We start from the raw sequence: 19647 nt of genomic DNA, 5'->3' as shown, positions 1-19647 counted from the left end.
GGTACGCCTGGCCCTCGGTGTCGCCAACCGGCCATTACAACCCCCTCCACCCCAGCTTACAAAAGAGAACACAGGCTCGGGGCAGTGAGGTGACTTGCCCAAGGTCACACAGCCAGTGCCTTCTAGAGCCAGCCTTGGAGCCCAGGTCTCTCAGACTGCGGGGCACAACGAGGCTCTGGTGGCGGAGAGTTAGAATGAGTCCATGACGTCACCCAAGGGAGGGCCGAATGCCCTCGGAGAGCCCCGTCCTCCCCGAATTGCTCGGATCGCAGAGCCGAGGGGCCTGTCAGCATCTCCAGGAGGAGGCCAGGTCTGCACGGCAGTTGCTATGACAACTAGTTTTCCTATAATTATAGAACTCGGCGGTAACACACAAGCCGCACATTCAGTCGCTTTGTGAGCACCTGTCTTCCTCTGACACTTCTAGGAGCTTGAACATAATACATTCTTTTTTCAAAAAACTCACATTTCATGTAGCTATGCATTGTAGCCGTGGAGGCTCCGAGCACGAGAATGCGGAGAGATGACACCTCCCACCACGAGAGGGCACGGGGGCCCAGGCCCCATGACACAGCACGAGGAAAGTGGCGTTTCTCCCCTTGGGGAATCTTTGCTCCTGCATTTTCTCCTGGCTCAGCGCCTCTCGGGGCTCAGCCGAAGCGCGTGCAAAGAGGAGAAAGGAGGAGAAAGGAGGAGAAAGGAGGAGAGAGGAGGAGAAAGGAGGAGAGACAGCCAGAGGGACACCGGCCTGATGTATGTGAGGCAGCGGCTGGGGAGCCGAACGTTGGCATTCTCGCGACCCCTTTTCAGTTCCGTTTGTTTTTCCTTTCTTCTTGATCTATTAAACTTCCTGGGTGACGTTGGTCGAGAGGACAGTTCAGTGTGGTTTAGCCAGTTCCCCCACGGAGCAGGGTTTTCTGACTTGGAAGACGGTGTAACGGAAGACACACCCTCCTAAGGAACACACAGGTTTCCCTCAGGGCGCAGAAAGGTCAGGTGTGCCTTGCCTGACCTTCCTGACGCTCAGTTCGCTCCCCTGCACATCAGACGCAATGCCTTCTGCATGAGTGACAGCAGAGATAACATGGCAAATGACTTGCTAACCACCTGGCACATAATAGCAGCTCAATAAAATGGCAATTAATGTTATTAAGTAAAAACAAACAATACTTCTTAAAATACTGTTTTACTCTCCAGGAGCCTCTTCCTTAGATCACGGGACCATGGGGCTGAGGTGACCAGAGGACCCCCGGCCTCCAGTACCACGTTCTCCAGTCCCTCGGGGAGAAGGGGAGCCCCAGGGAAGCCAGCGTGCCACCGCAGAGCAGAGACAGGGGCAGGAGGCGAGAGAGATGCTCAGACCCTGGGACTCTCAGATGAGAGACTGACCTGGGAAATCGAAGGCAGGTTTCTGGAGGAGGTGAGACCTGGCCTGGGTCGAGAGGCAGAAAATGTGGGACGGCCACCAAGGTGGAGGACAGTGCCTAGCAAAGACTTGAACGTGAGAAAAGCCACGGGGGTCCGCAGGGACACTGAGAGGCAGGCACGGCTGGAGGGCAGAGACACCAGCCCGGCAGCAAGGACTGCCTTCAGGAGAGCCTGCGAGGCGGAGCGAGGCCCTCACACGGATGCCTGCGGGAGGCAGAGGGCCATCGGAGATTGCTCCAGCGAGCCTGGCCAGCCGGACCTGATTCGGCCCACGATGGGTGGAAGGGGGTGGGAAAGTCAAAAGCTGGGTGGGTGGAAGGGCTGAGAGAGGAGAACCTGTGGGGCCGGGGTGGCACCACCTGGGACGGAGGGCCTGACTGCGACAGAGCCAGGCACACCGCCCAGTGGAGACCCAGCCGGGTGAACGCGGTCCCTCCGGTCAGAGGGCCCGACACGGGCAGTGGAGCTCCTGTGACGACAAGAGGAAGCTCACACTCAGAAGCGACCGTGGAACCACTTTGATTCCTGTTACCCCGGCCCTCACACCAGGCCCGTGACGTGGACATCACTGCCCCACCATGCAGTCTGGGGAACACAGCTTTGGAGAGGTGAGATGACCGGCCTCAGTCCAACCAGCGTGCACCGTGGGGCCCCAGCCACGCACTCCCCTCCTTCCCAGTTGCCTTTGCTCCCACCGGAGAGTGCTGGGGGACAGGCTCCTGGGGCAGGGGGTGGTGAAGGGGGCGTGGCCTGCAGCGTTTGCCCATTTCCTTGGTGTGAACACCCCTCCCTGGTCGGTTGCAAGCTTGCATCGGTTGGACACCTGGTGTGTAGACCCTGAATAATGGCTCTGGGGAGGGGGCTTACCTGCTCCAGCCCCTCCCTGCAGGAGCGCCTCAGGGAACAGGAGAGCTCACTGAGCTCTCCAAGTCCCCTTCTGCATTACATTTATTAACAAGCGACCCTCTTTCCAACAGCATTTGTCCGCTCATGTTTGAAGCCACAGCGAGGAGACGCTGGCAGTGACAGCAACCAGTCACTTGGCTGTGGAGGGGTCACTGAGTCACTCAGTCCCTCCTCTGAACCCCAGGCACATTCCTTCTGACAGAGCACAATCATCTGTTAAAAAACAATAATAGCCCTGGCTGGTGTGGCTCAGTGGATTGAGCGCAGGCTGTGAACCAAAGCGTGGCCGGTTCAATTCCCAGTCAGGGCACATGCCTGGGTTGTGGGCCTGGTCCCCAGTGGGGGCCACATGAAAGGCAACCATACATTGATGTTTCTCTTCCTCTCTTTCTCCCTCCCTTCCCCTTGGTCTAAATAAATAAATAAATATATATATATATATTTTTTTTTTAAATAAGCTTTTCAATGATCAACAAAAATACGTTTTTTGAAGGTCACTGTCACAGCATAATTCGTCGGGCCAGGAGAAAGTCCCCAGAGACACAGGCCGGTGCCTCCACTCAGATTTCCAATGAAACCCCAGCCAGAGGGGCAGTAAGGAACCTCGGACCCCATGGTGGTCTTTGCCCCCCATGCTCGCACGCAGACTTCCCTGCAAGGTCCCGACTCTACCCCTCACCCAGCAGGTGGTGTTTGTAATAACTTACCTAAAACTCTCCTCCCAATACGTTTTTTTTTTTTTTAAATAGGAGAACAGTAAAAACCAAGGCAGCAGATAATAAAGTAAAACTCCTTATCTCCATGTGCTTGTGTCTGCAAATATCAGAATCCCACCCGTGAGAGGCAGCCCCTGGTGCCTGGACAGTAGAAGCACAGGCTGGAGCTAAACATGGGGTCTCCCCTCCCTGGGACGGCGGCACGGGGAGGACACGTGGACGCGAATGCGTGCGTCACTGGCAAGTGAGGGGAGAGGGCCCGACTTTAGACAAAGCTATTGGCACGAGGCAGCCAGGGCTCAGTGTTTATCAATGCACAGCTTCTGCGTCGGCCGCAGGGATTCTTCTGTTTGCTCGCTCCCCTGTTTATTCAACTACTGGAGAGATTTTTTGGTGTTTAGGGTGGCCAGGGACTGGCGAGGCTCTTGGGAGCAAAGAGGAAGGAGGCACCGTCCCAACCTCAGGTCGGTAGGAGGCACAGGAGGAAATTAAGTGGGTGGGGCTGTGTAGCTGGTGCTAGGATGGGGGTTGCAGAGCAGGTGCAGGAGCCCCCAGGGGGGAGGACAGACTGCGTGTGGGTGAGCAGGCAAGCCCACCCTGGCCAGGAGCCAGTGACCTGGGTGCTGAGGGATGAATAGGGGGTCTGCCCTGTGGTGAAGGCCACAAGGGCATTCCAGTGGGGAGAGACAGCACGAACAAGACAGGCAGGCATACAGCGTACGACGTGGTGAGCGCAAGGCCACCGCTCTGGGCAGGTCGGGGCACTGAAGGTGGCAGGTGAGTGCAGGCAGCCACTCGGGGTTTGGAGGATGGCAATGCCATGGTGGGGTATGCGCGTTAGGAAGACGACTTCTGGGGTGAGCGGGCAGTGAGAAGAGTGAGTGGGACAAGGCTGGGAAAGGAGGCGGAGGGGCCCTGGAGGAGGCTGGGCCAGGAGGTGATGAGTGAGAACTGAGAACTGAGACCTTCAGGAGCGAGAGGGGCCTGGATCTGCTGGCTAAGTCAGTGGGTCGCTTCCCGTGCGGGCGCTGGAAGGAACAGGAGCAGAGTGCCACGACCCCATCCCTTGGCTGGATGAGAGAGACAGAGGAAAAGGGAAGACACGACTGGCAGGAAGGCTCACTTCGCAGCGTCCCCGGGCAGCTCCACACGGCCGGTGGCTCTCCTTCCACTCCAGCACCAGCAGAGCCCTCATATGGGCGGTGCTGCCCTGCTTGGGCTGGGCCAGGAGCCCAGCCAGCTCACAGCCTCCTGGCCGTGAACCTGGGGCAAACCACCCAGCCCTCTGCTTTTCTCACGTGCAAACAGAATGGTGGTCCCCCAGCCTGGCAGCTGGGACCATTCAGGGCACGACACCGTGAAGTGCTACTCACACGTGGAAAGAGAGCTGGAGCTCAGAGTCCCCTGGGAACCATGGATGGAACCGGAAAGCACAACACCCTGTCATGTGAGGCCTGATGTTTCAACTGGGCTTTCGTTTGACTTGTTTTGATTGTTTGTTGCCATTTGTTGGTAATAATAGCCCACAGACACCAGTTCCTTAGATGGAAAGTTACAGCAGCCTCACTCACTTCTCCCTTTCTGCCTGTCCGTCTGGCTGGCAGGAATGGGGAGTCCTGGTCCCTCCCACGCTGGCTGCTCCCCCCTGACTGGGCCCCGGGGCCAGCCTGCAGGCACCCCCAGGATCTTTCCCCGTGGGCCCGAGCACCCTGCCGTCTGGCTTGCCCGGGCTGCAGCCACCAGAGTCAGAGTTTCTGACCCTGAACCAGGACGTGTGGTCAGTGATGAATGCTGAGGCTGTCCGCGAAGACTGGGGCTCTTGTTCCAGCACGCCCAACACCCTCTCCAGGCTGGCCCTGCACAGGGAACCAGGAATAAAAGATGGGTCCCGATGCGCCCTGCCTTCCAGGGGTCAGAGGCTACAGATGGGAGTAGGGGGAGGCAACCGCAGATGCAGCCACCAGGCCTCACGGGACCTGCAGGGTCCCACACCCAAGAAGGGGGCTCCAGAGGGACAGTACAGCTGAGGAGGTGGCCAGGACACTCTCATCTAACCCACACAGTTGCAAGCTCGTCCACAGCCAGGACTTGTCTTACGCGTCTTATTTTCTCCCAGTAACAGGCATTCAGCCCGGCCTGGAGCAAACCTCCACAGAGATGAGGGGGAAAGTGAAGCAAAACAGGAAGGATGGGGAGAAGGCAGGAGGCCACCGCTTGGCAAGGACAGGGCACGGTGGCACTGCGGTGAGGCAGAGAGAGTGAGAAATAGAGACACAGAGCTGGGTTCTTGTTTTGTTCGGACAGGACCTGGCTCAGTGGCTTCGGGAGTCACTTCACCTCTCTGAGCATCAGTCTCTTCCTCCGTGACAGGGGACAGTGACAGTAAAGAGAGTGCCAAGTTCACAAGGGTGTTGCAGGGCTAAAAGGCGGACACAAAGCATCTTTAGGATTATTCATGTTATGGCTGAGATGTTGAGAAATGGCCTCCCAATACCCACTGCCTGCTCCCCGGGAGGCAGAGAAATGGTTCCAGGGGTCAGTGTTGAGAGCCAGAGGCTGCCATGTTCTGACCCTGAACTAGCTGCCCTTCGGACAGTTCCTCCAGGGTTTCCCAGCCACATTCCCAGGGGACAAGCCAAGGCAGGGACGCCCTGGTCTGTTCCAGCCAACAGATGAAGTTCGGCTAATTAGGCAGAAAGCTAAGAACCCAGGAGGGAAAAAGGGACCCGAACAGGAAAGCGAGACCCAGAGTGTGACAAGGACTGGGACTACTTATGTCAAGACTGTGTCCTGGCTTTTGGATCAGGAGTCAGGAGCTCGGGGAAGTGAAGGCACGTTCTCAAGATTATGAACCTTAGAGGACATCATCTGAGCTGCCCAGGTGAATCTTTCCCCCACACCCAGGAGTTGCCAGAACACCTCTTATCAGCTTAACACAGCGACTTCCAATGGCCACACTCAGCTCCTTGTCACGCCAGCCCAGGGACAACCAGGTCGGAAAGCATGCCCAGATGCACCAGCACCCTCTGTGCCACCAGCACCTTGGAAGCTCCTAACACCAGCATCAGCCCCTCCCACAGCACTGGCCCCTCCCACAGCACTGGCCCCTCCCACTGCATCGGCCCCTCCCATAGCACTGGCCCCTCCCACAGCAAAGTGAGCTTTAGAAAAAACAGGCTCCCAGGAGTAAGAAAGAAGGAGGGGCTTCTGTCTGCATGCTCCTCCCTTCTCAAATAAGACTGATGAACAATATTTCATATCTGTGGCCCTTTGTAAGAGCCTTCTTGGTCTTAAAAAAGATAAATATTCCAGGCAATTCTTCCAGCCAATCTTCCTTAAGTCATCCCTCCCTGCTCTGCTCTCATCTCTCATTCTCTCCCAGTTTAATTGCTCTGAGCTGCTCTCTCCGGGTCAATTCTGGAATTCGAAGTCATAAGCCCTTCCACCCCCGCAAAGGTATTAGAATGAGGGATGGCTGTATCTTTGCTGTCTCCATGGTTACCTCTGCCATGAGCAATACACTGCAGGGGGTGGGGGGTGGCCCAACCAGGTTTACAAGCACCACGTTCTCGGAGACTAACAGCATGTCCAATTTCCAGCCTGGAATCTCCAGCCCTGACTTCCGCCCTGAGCTCCGGACCAGTGGCATCCAAGGGCAGTCAGACCACCACCCGCCCCCAACACCCCCCACACCAGGCACCTCACACTCAGTGCATCTCCCCAGCCTTCCCCTTCAGTGGGTGGCACCCCTCGCTGAGTCAGCCAGGCTGCATGCCAAGGAGCCCTCGAGCCCTGCTTTCTTTTCCAAGCAGGACCAAGTCCTGTAAATCCCACCTCCATGACAGCCCTGCTGCAGCTGACAGCTGAGACCTCAGACTCATAAGTGCCCCCACAGCCCCCTCCTTCCTCCCTGGCACTGGCCTCGCCCCAGCAGGTGCCCCCCCCCGCGGGGCCCGGAGGGAGCTTGCTTCAGGGAAGCAGGTGCAGTGGATGAAGGTGCTCAGCTTTACATAAGCAGAGGGCTTCGGTCCATTCCTCCACTTTGTTCCACCTGGCAGGGTCCTCCACCCGCACCTGACAGTGCCAACGAAGGGCTGCCCCCCAAGCCAACGCTCTTCCTTCCTGACCCCTGGCCTAACCGAGTCAAACTGCATGGGATCTTCTGCGGGCCCCAGACCCCAGCCCAGCCACAGCTTTGCTCTCAGTTGACTCACGTCTGCTCTAACCCACAGTCTCCAGCTTCAGGCAGGCGCGGCTGAGCAGAGAGGCTGACCAGGCCCGGCTCTAGGGCTGGCTCTGCCACTGGCCAGCTGGGCAGCAGGTCACGCCACTGCTGTGAGCCATACTGGTCCTTTAAGAAGCAGGGGATTATGGGATTATGCCCATTTCTCAGAGGTTCCTGGGCACTGGGTATGATAAAGTAGCCACACCACCAACAGTTGCCAAAGAGGAAACAAGCAAACCAAAGCATGTTCCAACACCACATCTGGGACACAGCCACAGACGGCAGCTCGACACCTTTGTTTCCATGCCCTGTCTCCCTGGTATCGTTGTGTTTTGTTGGTTTTTTGCTTTTGTTTTTCTTAATAGTTCCAATCCTAGGAAACATAAAGTCGTACCCTCTGCTTTATTCACACGATCTTCTCTGTGAGGCGTCTGCCCAAGTTATTGTCTGCCTTCCTAACCATCCTTTAAATGACTGCAAAATAAGGAATAATTTCATCAAAAGCTTGCAGCACTCTATTTGGTAACAGAGCACATTTTAAAAGTGACTGTAATTTTTTTGTCGTGGTTGTTATTGAAACGGCACCTGCTCACAGGAAGTTTGGAAAGCACGGGGAAGCAAGAGGGAGATGAAAGTATCTCATAATTCAGGGTAAACTAAATAGTCTCTGGGGGAAAAAAGTGATTCCTAGGAACCGTTAAAATAGTCCCTCCTGTGGATGTGGTCCTGTGTACGGGCTCACGAGAGCGCTGTTGATAACCTAGCACTGTTTCCAGTACTTTGTTTTTATAAGTAACACCCTAACCAGCTTTCTTTTTTTTATTGTTGTTCAATTACCGTTGCCCCTACTGCCTCCCTATTATTCTCCTCTGTCCTACCCACCCCCATCTCCCACACTGTTTTTTTTAAAGATTTTATTTATTTATTTAATTTTAGAGAGAAGGAAAGGAGAGAGGGAGAGAAACATCAATGTGTGGTTGCCTCTCGTGCGCCCCCCTGCTGGGGACCTGGCTCACAACCCAGGCATGTGCCGTGACTGGGAATCGAACCAGCGACCCTTTGGTTCACAGGCTGGCACTCAATCCACTGAGCTACACCAGCCAGGACTGGAATCAACATTCTTATACAAGCATCCGGGCATATTTCTGAAGACCTCCGCTGCCTGGTGCACGTGTATGACACACCAAGACACCCCAGCCCTTCCCACACAACGACCTGCTGGTTCTTGTGTGCACTTGCATCAGTTCAAGCCAAGTCCATGTTTACTGGGCCCATGCTGTGTATCAGACACTGGAGCAACAGCCAAAAATAAGAGCCATCCCTGCTCTCGAAGTGGGGTCAGCATCCAGGGAAGTCCCACATCCTAGGGGGAGGCCATATTCCTTCCCAGGCTCACACGCCCAGTTGCTGGGACACAGATTTAGCGCAGAGAAAGGCAGGGACAGAAACAGACCAGGATACATGTACACGCACCAAGTCCCAGAGAAGCAACCAAGCGCAGCTTCCTCTTCCAAAGCCCTCAGTCACAGCTGCCGCCACACAGTGACTGTTAGCCGTGTGCTTCTCCTGAAGAGCCCGGAGCTGCGCCCTGTCCCGCCGGCATCCTCACAGCCACACTCGCATGGTCTCCACGTGACTGACAGCGAGACTCACCACCCTGCTGGTGCCGCAGGGCTGGTAGGCGTGGAAGCGGCTCACACCCAGCCAGCCCACTCCGCTGTCCATTCTCAGGACCCCTGTCCTGCCGCCTCCATGGCCAGCTTCGCCTCCTAAGTATCCTTTGGTTCTGCCCATGTCTTTCTACCCATTCACCATCTTTATCGCAGCCACTGCTGACTTTCATTTGGACACTGCTTAGCCTCCGGTCTCCTCACATTCCCTCTAGAGCCACCAGCCACGTCAAAGCCAGCACTTTGGTCGAAACCCAAATTCAATTGTGCCTCTTGCAGAGGCTTCTAGCACAAAACCCCAACCCCCCCATACAGCGTGCGAAGCCTGGAACCACCTGCCCTCTGCCCATGTCTCCTGCCCCGTCTCCACCTGCTCCCCATGCCCCTCCTAGAGCCCAGCCTCACTGCCGCCGTTCTTATTCCATGTTGAGGCCAGATTCCCTCCAGCCTCAGGGCCTTTGCACAAGCCCTGCTTCCCTCAGCCACCCAAGGTCCTACGTGACCTCCCCAGAAAGTTCCCCAGAGGTCCCTCCTTCTGTGCCTGCCGAGCACGCTTCACGGCTCCTTCACACAGCTCCTCCCACCGACACCTACTTGTCAGCTTCCCTAGGGACCCCCTCCACCAGGAAACAGAGCAGCACCTGTCCCGTCTCCCCAGTAAGTCAGCTTTCCGTCCCCTTTGTCTCTACTGCATTTTGCTGCAGCCATCTGCTGACTAAAATCTGAATTTCTGTACCCGCTTTCATCCCATTTCCTGGAGACCGTGATGGAAAGGCAGAGAGATGGGGACAGGAGGAACAAGAAGAAACGAGATCCATTCAGCAATTACCAAGTGGTCCAAACACTCCGAAGCAGGAGAGAGTGAAGGTGGTCCTCAAACGTCAGAGCTCCTGGGATTTGATTAGACTCAGTGACTCAGGCAGTGTGGTCCCAAGAAATGCGTGGCGTGTGCTACTCTCCAGTAGGACCTGTCCCACTGGCGCGGGGAGCCAGAGCCGGCCGAGGCCGGCCTTACCTTTATCTTTCCAGTACACCATCAAGACACTGACCGTAAACTCGGCGATTTTCGGCACCCGGAACTTCCCTTTGTTCTTCTGTTCCGGCTGGAACTCCGTCCTCGTCTTCACGATCACCTGAAACATTCAGCCAGAGTTAGGACGCGTGCAGAGTGGAAATCCTGTTCTCTCTTTCACTTCATTGGCCAGAGTTTGCTTCATACTGCATAAAGCACCGCCCCCCCCCAACACATGCAAGAAAATGGAAAATTTAAGTCACCCACAGCATGCCCCCAGTCCAGTGGAGACGGCCATGGGCAACATTCGGGTCACACCCTCCCAGATATTTTATACGCAGGTACTACGTGTACTTGCTGGTTACAGAAGGATATATTTCCTTTTCACGCTGGATTTGTCATCTATAAACTAGAACCTGCTTTCATCACACAACACTACGCTAACATTTTTTCCACCTAGACAAATATGTCATTGTATTTTGGGCTTAAAAAAAAAGATTTTATTTATTTATTTTTAGAGGGAGGGGAGGGGAGGGAGGAAGAGAGAGAAACATTGATCTTTCGCCTCTCACGCGCCCCCAACCAGGGACCTGGCCTGCAACCCAGGCCCGCGCCCTGACAGGGAATCGAACCGGCGGGACGACGCCCAGTGCACTGAGCCCCACCAGGCAGGGCGTATTTTTCCTGTTGATGCAGCATCATGTTCAGTGCGTGCGTATGCTACAGTTAATCTGATTAATCTCTATTGTTGAACATTTAGATTGTTCCCACCATTCGGGTTACACCGACAAGCTCCCATGGGCTCCCCGTGGCTAACCCTTTGCACACAGACTGACTTCCAATTTGATGTAGGGACTGAGAAGCATGGTGGTCTGTTGGATCCACGGTGTTTTTCTGAAGTCTGAATATTTTGCAGAGGTGGTTAATATCTTACTGAGCTGCGCTGTCAGCCTGCCAAGGCATTTATGGAACGCCAGCCCCCTGTGTGGGCAGAGTGGGAGGAGAGGCAGCCTGGCAGTCAGCGCTGCCAAGTGCCACCATGCTGTGGGGACGCAGGGGCAGCCCAAACCTCAGGGCAGTAGCCCTAATGTAACCCCTACTAACCAAGTCAGTGTGTCCTGTGAGCTGAAAGCCCTGGGGTGATGACTGCCCGGCCTTTTGTGCTGGGCAGTTTCTAAGATATCAAGTTCAAAAACATATACAATTTATAGATTGTTCATATAACTTATAGGTTTATGATATATAATTACTCTGTGATATTTATAACATATATAACACTTCTTTTTAAAGCACCCCATTTGCCACTTGCAGTGGTGGGTCGGGGTGCAGAGTGTAGGCAGAACTGGGGTTAGAGTCTCCAAATCCATGACCTGCTGGCCCTGCACCCCTATGAGATGTCACTTATGCCCTGAGCGACTTGTAAATGAAAACAGTTCTTTTGGCTTCAGAGCCTCACTCCTCAAACCACCAAGTTCAAACACAGGCCAAAAGATAGACAGCAGGCCACCCACCCCGTGTCCACTCCCCTGTTGTCTGCTCCTCTCTGTAGGTCAGCCACATCTTCTCCAAAGCAACCCAGGCTGCGACACGATACTTGACCTTTGGCCCTGTGAAAGTACTACCTGGTTGGAGCCCCATCTCCAAGTCCAGAGGAGATCTTTGTCCATCTGCCTGGACTGATCATCCCCTTTGACCTCCGGCAGCCAGTCTGTGATGGGCTTGCCACTGGCTGTGGCTGGGCACGTCCCCACCCTGGGCTCTGGGCTGTCTCCCCTGTGGTCCTCTGCCAGCTCAGTGACCAGCCTGCCTTTGGCCGGACCTCTCGGTGTTAGAAATTCTCAGGGTCAGGTCTTAGGCACTGTTCCCTCCTCCCCAACACCCCCACTGCCACCTCCCCGGGGGCTCTCACGCCCATCACTTCCGGGTCCATCCGCATCCTTACAACCCCCACCTCTGTATCTCCAACCCTGCACTCCGGTCGCCCCATTGGACACCTGCCCTTGGATCGGCACACCCAAAAGTCTCATGTCCATGCAGGGCCCTTCCTTGAGTTCCCTGACCCGCCTACCCCTCCACATTTTTCTTCCCCGTGTGACCCCGAGTTCAGGAAATAGCAGCATGATCCACGCCATCATTCATGTCAAATGAATGATGAACCCCACAACCCTTCCCTTCCCTTCATTCCCAAACCCATTCCGTCACCAGCTCCTGCATCCTCAAAAATTGCTCTTGGGTCGACCCATTCGTCCAGTTACACCGCTATCACGCTGGTCCAGAGCATCCTCATCTCTCCCGGACCGTTCGCTCGGGCAGCCTCCACATTCCCATTCTTGCCCCGCCCCCTCCAAACCCACGGGGGGTGGTGAGGGGGGGAAGAGCTTTCTACACCCCGTGGGCGGAGGCACCAGCAAACATGGAAGACACCCAGAGGCTGGCCCCTGCAGAAAACTACAGAGGGTTGGTTTTGAGTGGCCAAGGAGCAGGGCTGGTGAGGTGGCAGGGGGCAGTCAGAGGCTCCAAATGGCACGTCAAGCACCGTGGAGTTGAACTTAGGGCGGCAAGGAGCAGAGGAAGGGTTTTGAAGCCAAGAAGGGCTTTCCAGAGGTGCACGACAGGTCGGGCAGGAGCCTCTGAGCCTCGGCAGGAAGATGAAGCAGGCAGCAGAGCCCAGCCCCGCAAAGCTACTAGAATCAACCAGCTGTGAGGCGTGTGTGTCATGGAGCTCGGCGTTCGGTTCTCATGGAGAGGAGCCAGAAACTGTCCCCTTTTGTTAAAGGAGATACCGTGACAGTCACTTTGATTAGTGCTATGGAGGAGAAAGCATAAAGAATGTCAGCCAATCGTTATTAATTGGACCTTGGAGGAATCAGCTTGCATAAGCAAAGAGAGGCAAGAGGAAATAAATTTGCAGGAAAAGGCTCCACTCTCAGCAGTTGGGGAAAAAATGGAGCAAGACAGAGCCCCGAGCTCCTTGAATAATAACAGAAATGGGAGCAAAAGTGAAGAGAGGACAGAAAAAAATTATTCTACCGTCTACTGTCAAGAGGGTGGCTAGAAATATTTGGGGAAAAATGGACGCCCGGATTTTCAAATATCATGGCAGATTTGGGCAAAGAAATAAATTTGTTTTCACATTTCTGTATCAGTTCCCAGGGCACTGTCGATGGCTGATATGAAGCACATCATTTCACATAAGTGTGAAATGACGGCGTTGTGGAAATGGGATAAATTATTCATCCCGAAAGGACCCCTTGGCCGGATCTATGCCCCGTCCGCTGGCAAGGCCAGGTGATACATGGCGGTTCAGGTGGCGCAAAGTGCAGATCATAAAAATTTAAAATACTGCTTCCTGGGGTTATCAATAATGAAGAGGCCCCCACGTGGCGGGGCCCCAGTTTGGCAGGAACAACAAGTAAACGTGCAGAAGACCTGACAAGGAGCAAGACTGTATTTTTCTGAGCCAAACTGGCACCGGCCGAAAATCGGTGGAAGCCGCACCCTCGGGGCACATCCCTGAAGTACAGAGAGCTGTTCAGAGCAGGACAGAGAGTGGCCAGCGGCTGAGGACCTACTGCGTGCCAGGCACAGGGCTGAGGGCCCAGCTCACCCCCTGAACTGCCCTGGTCACCTTCTCTCCAGGCCTTGCCTTTCTCCTTCAAAATCACCATTCCTGGTTTTCGGGCGAGGAAATCGAGCCTCGGAGAGTTGTCACTTGCCCGTGACCACACGACTGGCAAGTGGCTGTGCTGAGTCAGGGTCAAGGTTGTCCTGCCCTCTCCTGCCAGGTTTTGGGAAGGGGGTGCCCACTCTGTGCCCGGCACTGGGCCAGACGCTTCACTCCTTCATCGAAGCCCGCCCTCTCCACACTCCGGCAGGGTAGCAATGGTCCCCATTCTACAGATGAGGGGCAGGAACAACTGCACCGCCTGACATGGCCACGGAGAGGCAGGGCCAATGAGGGAGTGTCCCCAGGGTCCTCTACCAGGGCTTCCAGATCCTTCGGCTCTGAGCAAGGGTTTGCTTCCCGGGCTGGAATCACGTCCCCAGGTCCACCGCTGGGCCCACCACCTGTGGTCTGGAGGCTCGGCCCACATCACCCACTGCTCAGCTCTGCTGGCGGCCGGGGGGCCAGCCCCTGTGCTCCCAGGAACGAAGATCCCGGGGCTGAGTCGCCGATGATAATGACAACAATAGCAACAGCAGTGATGAGAACTACCTGGCAATGAGCATTTACTCTGCACCGGACACCGTGGTAAACATTCAACATGCACCGTATTCTCTCATTTCACATTTAAACAGTTCTCGGAGGAGGATATTGTGCCCATTCCAACAACAAAATATTGGGGGTTCAGAGTGGCTAGCGAACTTGCCCAGGGTCACACAGCGAACAAGTGATGAAGTCAGGATTCAAATCCAATCTCCGTGTGTGACTGAGACCAAGTCACGTAAGCCATCCGAGACTGTTTTATCCTCTGGGAAACTGGGGTGACTTTAGTTAAAGAGCAGAAAATTTGATACGTGCTCATGGGTGAAAAGTATTTGAAATACAGAATAAAATTCTTCAAACGGCCCCACCCCCCCATCCCTTCACCTTCAGCATTCAATAGTTTTTTCTTCCCAAACTGTTTTATAAATTATAAGAACGAAACACACACAGGTGTTCCCACAACCAGGACCACTCCTACGATGCTTTTTAAAGTCATTTTCCCCGTGCACTGCACCCGTCGAGCAAGCACAGGCCAGTCTGCCTCATCCTGCCATCAGCCGCTCCGCTTCCCACACCCAAGCACCGGGGTTTGCTTAGCCCACCCCTCTCCATGGAGTGTCCTGGTTCCCCAGGGTTTTACTGGCCTTTGCATCCTCGCTAAACTATACCCACAGGATAANGGCAATGAACATTTACTCTGCACTGGACACCGTGGTAAACATTCGACATGCACCATATTCTCTCATTTCACATTTAAACAGTTCTTGGAGGAGGATATTGTGCCCATTCCAACAACAAAATATTGGGGGTTCAGAGTGGCTAGTGAACTTGCCCAGGGTCACACAGCGAACAAGTGATGAAGTCAGGATTCAAATCCAATCTCCGTGTGTGACTGCGACCAAGTCACATAAGCCATCCAAGACTGTTTTATCCTCTGGGAAACTGGGGTGACTTTAGTCAAAGAGCAGAAAATTTGATACATGCTCATGGGTGAAAAGTGTTTGAAATACAGAATAAAATTCTTCAAACGGCCCCACCCCCCCCATCCCTTCACCTTCAGCATTCAATAGTTTTTTCTTCCCAAACTGTTTTATAAATTATAAGAACGAAACACACACAGGTGTTCCCACAACCAGGACCACTCCTACGATGCTTTTTAAAGTCATTTTCCCCGTGCACTGCACCCGTCGAGCAAGCACAGGCCAGTCTGCCTCATCCTGCCATCAGCCGCTCCGCTTCCCACACCCAAGCACCGGGGTTTGCTTAGCCCACCCCTCTCCATGGAGTGTCCTGGTTCCCCAGGGTTTTACTGGCCTTTGCATCCTCGCTAAACTATACCCACAGGATAACTTCCCACCAGCTGGAAGCATCCCAATAAAATGGCATACAGAGTTTACATCTTACAGACCGCGTCAGCGCCCCCTCTGAAAAGCATTGCACCCAATTATATAACTGACGCACGCGCGCGCGCGCGCACACCAGGACCTGCTGACTGCTACGATAGCAACACCGGGCACTAGCAATTCGTTTTGCCATCTGATAGGTAGAAAGCTCTATTTTGTTCAAAATTATGTTTTTCAATTGTACGGAATTTTTAATATGCTTAGTGGTCATTTTCTACCTGCTCGATGGAACTGTCCAGTCAGATCCTTTGCCCAGCTCGGAGTGATTTACAATCCCATCTCCTAAGAGACTTTGGGGAGCAGAACCAGGTGGCTCCACGGGCCCCGCACCTGCAGAGGTGGGCATTTCTGCGGCTCCCTGGGGAACGGCTGCTGGGCCTCTGATCCCATGGCTCAGGGAGAAGAAACTCTTCGGTGAAGCCACAGGAGAGGGCAAGAAAGGACACCGGACTCAGTAACAAGAGCGGGACCTCCTCTCTCAACCTTCCGGGTCCACCTGTCCAGCCCCGGCACCCCCAACCTTGAAACCCCACACTTCTCAGCATGTTTCGCTTTAACCATAGGCTTCCAAAACCACCCACTTTCGGAGCTATATTCTCAATGTCCAGTGGAGGAGAGGAAACTCCAGTGAGCACCATCCATCTGCTTTTAGACAATTTTCATGTTTTTCTCTCACAGTAACCCCATTAGGTCACTATTGGGCTCACTTTACTGTTGGAAAAAAAACAAAGCCCAGAGATGCTAAGCAACTTGCCTAAAGCCACACAGCAAGGAAATAGCTTAGCTGGGATTTGAACCCAGGTCTCTAGAACTACAAAGAGCATGCGGTCTACCATGCGAAATACGAAGCGTGCCCAGCATCAGTAATTGACCTCCAAGTGTCTGCACTCCTCCCCCCCCCCCCAACAAGCAGGGAAGCAGGATGTATAAAGACTGAGTAATCCATCGAAAGAGAAGGAACGTTTGCCAAGAGTCTGGCTGCTGGCCCGCCAAGTGCACGATCCGCCTGGGGCTTTGCCAGCGTGGGGCCGGGCCTGCCTGTGGCTTGCTTTCTGCCGACCTGCCGTCCGCTCGCTCCCAGCACACCTGTGTGCAATCTTGGCTGCCCTGGTTTCTCGTGGCGTGTCCCAGGACGGCATTCTGCCTCTCCAAGACGGTTTCTGCATATGTAAAGTGGGGGTGATGGTAATGACCTCACAGAGGGCTTGTAGGGACCCCTGTGTTGTTACTGTGGTCACCTAGATAAACCGAAATCAGTGAGGGCCCAGAGGCAGGTCCTGAAACGTGACGGCCCACCTTCTCAAGAGCTGGCTCCCATGGCCTGGAGAAAGTCGCCCACCTGCTGAGACTCTAGCCTGCTCCTCCGCCTGCCAAGTGGAGGAATCACGCCCAGCTTCACGCTGGGCAAGGGGCAGTGCACCCCGTTCAGCTGGTCTTTCCCACCGCCTGCTGCAATCCAGGACTGAGGCTACAGACATCGGGGACAGCCAGGGCCCTCGGGCTCAGTGTCACGACTGAAAATGTCTGCAGACATTGACACGTGTCCCCCTGGGGGACAGACCCATTGCTTTAGATCGGTCTGACATGCGGTGCTCAAGGTACTTGGTGGGGAGCTGGACGGATGGAAGCCTGTGGAGCAGGTAATGAAGGACCAGGGACACTGAAGTGAGGATCTGAGGGTGGTACCCTGAGGGGCTGCCTGAAAGGGCTTCTGCAGGGAAAGGACCTGGTCACAACTCTGGGGACCGCAGCTCAGGGGCAGTGTGGAGGGCAGAGTACAGTGATCAAGAGAAGAGAGGAAACACCAACTGAGAGCCCCGCGCTCTCCACTCCCGAAGCAGGCGCCAATCCCCCAGCACTGGGCCTTCTCCCGAAGCAGGGGGGCACTGGAGGCTGGGTCTGCCCTGGGGGACGGTCCCCAGCACCTCGGGGAGGAGCTGGCCACAGATGAAGGCAGGTGGTGTTGGAAGAAACACTCTCTGGGAGGGGATGGGGGCGGTCTCATTATTGAAGGTGGTGCAATGCGGAGGGAGACCTGGGGTGTCGGGTATACCAGGGCTCAGCTCCAGCTCTTCCTCTCCATCTGGGCAGCTCAGGCCAGTCCCTCCACTGATCTGAGCCTCAGTTTCCCGTTCAGCGATATGGGTTCACTAGCGCCCACCGCATGGAGCTGCAGGGAAGATGAGCTGAAACAGCGGCTGTGAGTGCCCCGCACGGCCCGTTCCCCGCCCAGCGCAAGAGCATCATCGGACCGACATGTCCCCTCCGTTCAGCCTCCAAAGGTTCCCCCTGAAACTCGATTCCGTACCAAAGAGCACTCCATGAACAAGTCTGGAGACAGTCCTCGGCATCACAGTTGTCAGGAGCACCCTCGTTCCGGCCAAGCACACAATGCATTTTACTTTCATGAAAAAGAAACACTGTGATTGAACACCAGGGCCAAATGGGCTTCTGTCCGACAGCCGTGTTAGCTTCACTGGCTCACCATCTCTGTGACCGGAGCCTCGTCAAAGAGCTGACAACTGGGTCCAGACCTGCGTTGCCTTCCCTGGGCCCTGTGGGGTGGGGGTGGGGGGTCCCGACAGTGTCAGCCCCACCTCACACCTGAGGAGGCTGGACAGCGCAAGAAACCTGCTCTGTGTCACCCACCGAGGGAGACTGGGAAGCGGGGGAGGGGTCCGTGATGGTCATTAGGCATGTGCAGGACCCCTTTGGCTGTGGAGCAGAATTCACTCTTAATACATCTGTTCCAATGTCAGGGGGAAAGCTTGGTTGCTCTTGTAAAGATTATAAAAGCTAAATACCAGCACAGAAAACCGCTAACTCGACGTCCCACTCAGAGAAGACAGAGGCCTAAGCAGAACAACTCACATGAGTCGCGCTGTGGGCTGGCGACTCAGCTCAAGCTTAAGCCCTGGGTCTGTGGATGCCCAGGCCAGCTGGCTCCTTGTTGCTACCAAGATGGAAGCTTCTAGAACAACTCTGCCTGAGTTCTAGGTCCTCCAGACATTGTTGGAATGCTTACCAACTATGTGCTTTAGGAAGCTACTTTACCAGTTGGTGCCTGCGTTTCATCATCTTCAAAAACTGGATTAAAATAGCAACTTCCTTGGGGAGCCTAATAACTGTTAAAAATGGCCATTATCATTCTCTTCCAGTTAGTTTTGTCCCAGGCACTTCACATACGAAGCCACTTCTGTGGTTCTGAGCATTGGGAGGTAGGTGTGATCACCCCCACTCTACAGATGTGGAAAGCGAGGTCCACCCGGTAAGAAGACGTCATCGTCGTCGTCGTGAACGTCAGAAGGAGGCTGTGTGAGGTGGCCCTGTAGGGATGTGTTCCTTTGGGATTTACATCTTTCGGGATGCATTGGTTTCCCTTTCCAGGCAGGGCCACAGTGTGTTTGTCCTTTGGGCTTTGGGACAGCTTTGTGGTCCATCTACACTAGGTGTTCAGTGGTTATGGGGCCCATCTCCTCTCTCAAGGTGAGAAGAAAGCCCACGAAGGCAGGAGGATGGAATGGGATGGGGGAATAAATAGGGACAGAGGTCCGAGTATCTCTGGATGACTTGCAGGTGTGCAGACAGTTGGGGGAGAGGTGACCTCACCACGGTCCCTTTTCTTGGCACACCTCTCGAGGACATGCAGATCTCTGAGGCTGCAGGTGTTGGCTGAAGGGTAAATTTTTTCCCGAAGCCTCACAAAACCTCAAGAGAACATCTCCCCTTCTCCCCAGCTTTTATGACACCTGGACTCAAATTCCAGCATCACCACCCACTCCTTCTGTGAGTGGAAAACTAGCCAAACTTCTCTGATCTTTCGCCTTATCACCTGTGAATGTGAGTGCATAATCCCAACACCCAGTAGGGGGTAAGGTGCCTCTAGCACAGTGCTGCTCAGATTTGGCTGCACACAGGAGTCACCTGGAAAGACTTAATTAACTGTGATGCCCGATACAACCTTCAGAGAGTTTCTTTCGGTTGTTCTTGGGTGTGGCCTGGATTTCAGGATTTGCAAAGTCTCCCAGGTGATTCCAACAGGCAAGTCAAAAACTGAGAACCTCTGTTCTGCCTGTGCCA

The 19647-nt window shown here is 54.6% G+C and overlaps 1 protein-coding gene across 1 annotated transcript in view; it reads right to left on the bottom strand.

Moving 5' to 3' along the window:
* Positions 1 to 19647, bottom strand: part of NSG2 (neuronal vesicle trafficking associated 2) — a 38634-nt gene that overhangs the window by 16556 nt on the left and 2431 nt on the right. Inside the window, exon 3 of the mRNA XM_037057728.1 lies at positions 9995 to 10078. Coding sequence (XP_036913623.1) covers positions 9995 to 10078 — 84 coding nt within the window. The remainder of the gene's footprint in view (positions 1 to 9994; positions 10079 to 19647) is intronic.

Source organism: Sturnira hondurensis, unplaced genomic scaffold (assembly GCF_014824575.4).
Source record: "Sturnira hondurensis isolate 20B ecotype Veracruz unplaced genomic scaffold, ASM1482457v3 Scaffold0009733, whole genome shotgun sequence".
NCBI lineage: Eukaryota > Metazoa > Chordata > Mammalia > Chiroptera > Phyllostomidae > Sturnira > Sturnira hondurensis.
This window is presented reverse-complemented; position numbering and strand designations above follow the sequence as displayed.